The sequence below is a fragment of the Penaeus chinensis genome, chromosome 1 (genome assembly GCF_019202785.1).
Source record: "Penaeus chinensis breed Huanghai No. 1 chromosome 1, ASM1920278v2, whole genome shotgun sequence".
NCBI classification, from domain to species: Eukaryota; Metazoa; Arthropoda; class Malacostraca; order Decapoda; family Penaeidae; genus Penaeus; species Penaeus chinensis.
In genome coordinates this window covers 3,272,976-3,275,475 of record NC_061819.1, presented here as the reverse complement: position 1 = coordinate 3,275,475, position 2,500 = coordinate 3,272,976, and the positions used below count along the sequence as shown (strand labels likewise).

The 2,500-nt window shown below is 40.4% G+C and overlaps 1 protein-coding gene across 1 annotated transcript in view; it reads left to right on the top strand.

Moving 5' to 3' along the window:
* The first annotated feature begins 1,353 nt into the window (after positions 1-1,353).
* Positions 1,354-2,500, top strand: part of LOC125027299 — a 42,519-nt gene continuing 41,372 nt past the window's right edge. Inside the window, exon 1 of the mRNA XM_047616283.1 lies at positions 1,354-1,552. Within this exon, the coding sequence (XP_047472239.1) occupies positions 1,472-1,552 (81 nt within the window). The 5' untranslated portion in view covers positions 1,354-1,471. The remainder of the gene's footprint in view (positions 1,553-2,500) is intronic.

Below are 2,500 nucleotides of genomic sequence, written 5' to 3'. Positions count from 1 at the left end.
TATAGTATATATGTGTGTATGTATATTGATACATACATGCATACCTACATACATACATACATACATATATATACAAACACACACACACACACACATATATGTGTGTGTATATATATATAAATATATATATATATATATGTACATATATATATGTATATATACAAACACATGTATGTGTGTATGTAAATATGTACACACAGAGACACATACACACACACACACACACGTGTATCTGTGTGTATATGTATATCAAAATATATCTATGTGTGTATATATGAATATTCGATGCAGTTATTATCACTGTCTGTTGTAAAACTTTCGTCAGGAATCTTTAACACAATTACATCTGGTTTTCTCAATCACTTGGGAAAATAAACTTAAACTCCCCCATATTAAGAATTTTGAAAGTCTAACCTAAAAATCGATAACCCTGGTTTGATATAATATACATCATTCCTCTTCAGTAAAAACAAATAATTGATATTAAGTCTATTCAAACATCAAAATACGAAGACTAAATATGGAAGACTTAGATAACGGGGCCACACATGTACAGGGCGAGAGGGAGAGACTTCTGTGCAAAATAACTGGATTAACCTCATTATCATTTCATTGCACCATTTACGCGTGCAAAGAACGTCTGCTGCCTGGGGATCTCTCTCTTTTTTTTTCTTTCTTTCTTTCTTTCTGTCTGTCTTTCTCTCTTCCTTTCTTTCTTTTTTTCTTTCGCTCTCTCTATCTCTGCCTCTCATTCTTTCTTTCTCTTTCCCTCTCTGCCTCTCATTCTCTCTCTCTCTCTCTCTCTCTCTATATATATATATATATATATATTTATATATACACATATATACATAGCTCTCTCTCTCTCTCTCTCTCTCTCTCTCTCTCTCTCTCTCTCTCTCTCTCTCTCTCTCTCTCTCTCTCTCTCTCTCTATCTATCTATCTACATCTCTATCTGTCTATCTATCTATCTCTCTCCCCCCCCCCCTCTCTCTCTCTCTCTCCTTCGTCTTATTTTATCTGTTTTATCCACTTCCGCCGGCGATCCCTCGGATGAAAGGAAATCCACGTACAATTTACATTCATCGAGCCCTTAATACACATTAAAATCTCGCCGATACAGATACTCTTAAATTAATCCCAGACACGCCGATTTGAATTAATCCATCTATTGAGCCAGCATGAAATAGATTGGCTTAAAACAAACTTCAACCAACTTCAAGTGCGTGTTCAGACGTTCGCCTCCGGAGTGCGTCTGGCAGCTGCGCACTCCTACCCGCCAGGCCACAGGTTGCTGCTGCTGCCAAGCCCACCTCCCGAGCCCACCCCTTCGGCCCACCGCCTTCAGTTGTAGTCGAGTCTCTGTAGTGAGCGGTGCTGTGCTCGGATATCGCGTTGGTGGCGAGTGGTCCCTCTGTATCTGGTTCGGCGAGTTTTCAGATAGATTGCGTGGCGAGTTGAGACAGCCGAGATGGTGCTGCTGAGGAAGTGCTGTTGCTGTTGCCTCGGCCTACGAGCTGGGTCTCTGGCCATCGGGATCATTTCTCTGCTGGTGAGTGTGTTGCAGTGTTGCAGCGGCGTTGGTAAATATCAGGGGATGGGTATTTTTTTTTTTTATGCGTTATGTGCAAGGAGACGGTGCACGCAAATGCAATTGACGTCACGGTCGGTGCGTGCGTGTTAAGAGTCGGGGGCAAATGCGCTGGTGCAGCAAGTGAAAAATTTTCACTGCAACAGAAACCCACGGTCAACGAACCCTTCCTTTAAATATAATCTTGCAGGGCGATTTTACGAAAACGCCGCTTGCGTCAGATGCCAAAGATTAGAGAGAACAGAAAATAAATAATATCTACACCATAAAAAAATAATAAGTTACAAAAAATAACATAGAGATAGAACATCACTAAAGATTCTTTAACAACCAAATACACTGCATTGTGTACCTCTTCCTCCTCCTCCTCCTCCTCTTCTTCTTCCTCCTCCACCTCCTCCTCCTCCTTAAGGTTATGTTGCAAGCGCCTTCGAGGAAATTCTTCGTCGTCAGCGAGAGTCAGGTTCGAAGAGGAGCTGATTAAGAACACTGAACCTTAATTAAAAAGGGAACTGTGTGATATGTACTACAGTGGAGATCGCGTCTGCCTGCTCGCGTGCATTTAAATCTCCGTGAGTGTGTTTTTATTTGGTTTCTGGACGTGGAATGTGTTTTGATTTTTTTTTTCATTATTATTGTTATTGTTTAATGTTGTTTAATGTTAAGAAGGTAGGTTTAACGACTGTTTGATCATTCGGGGTTGAGAGGAGGATGTTCTCCGAATTAAATGCAAATGGGGTTAGGTTTGTGTAATTCATGTGCATTTTTTTTTTTTTTTCTAGTATTCCTTATTTTTTTTCTCTTCTCGAATCTATGTTTTCCTTTCTCTTATTTCCTCTCTCTCTCTCTCTCTCTCTCTCTCTCTCTCTCTCTCTCTCTCTCTCTCTCTCTCTCTCTCTCTCTCTCTCT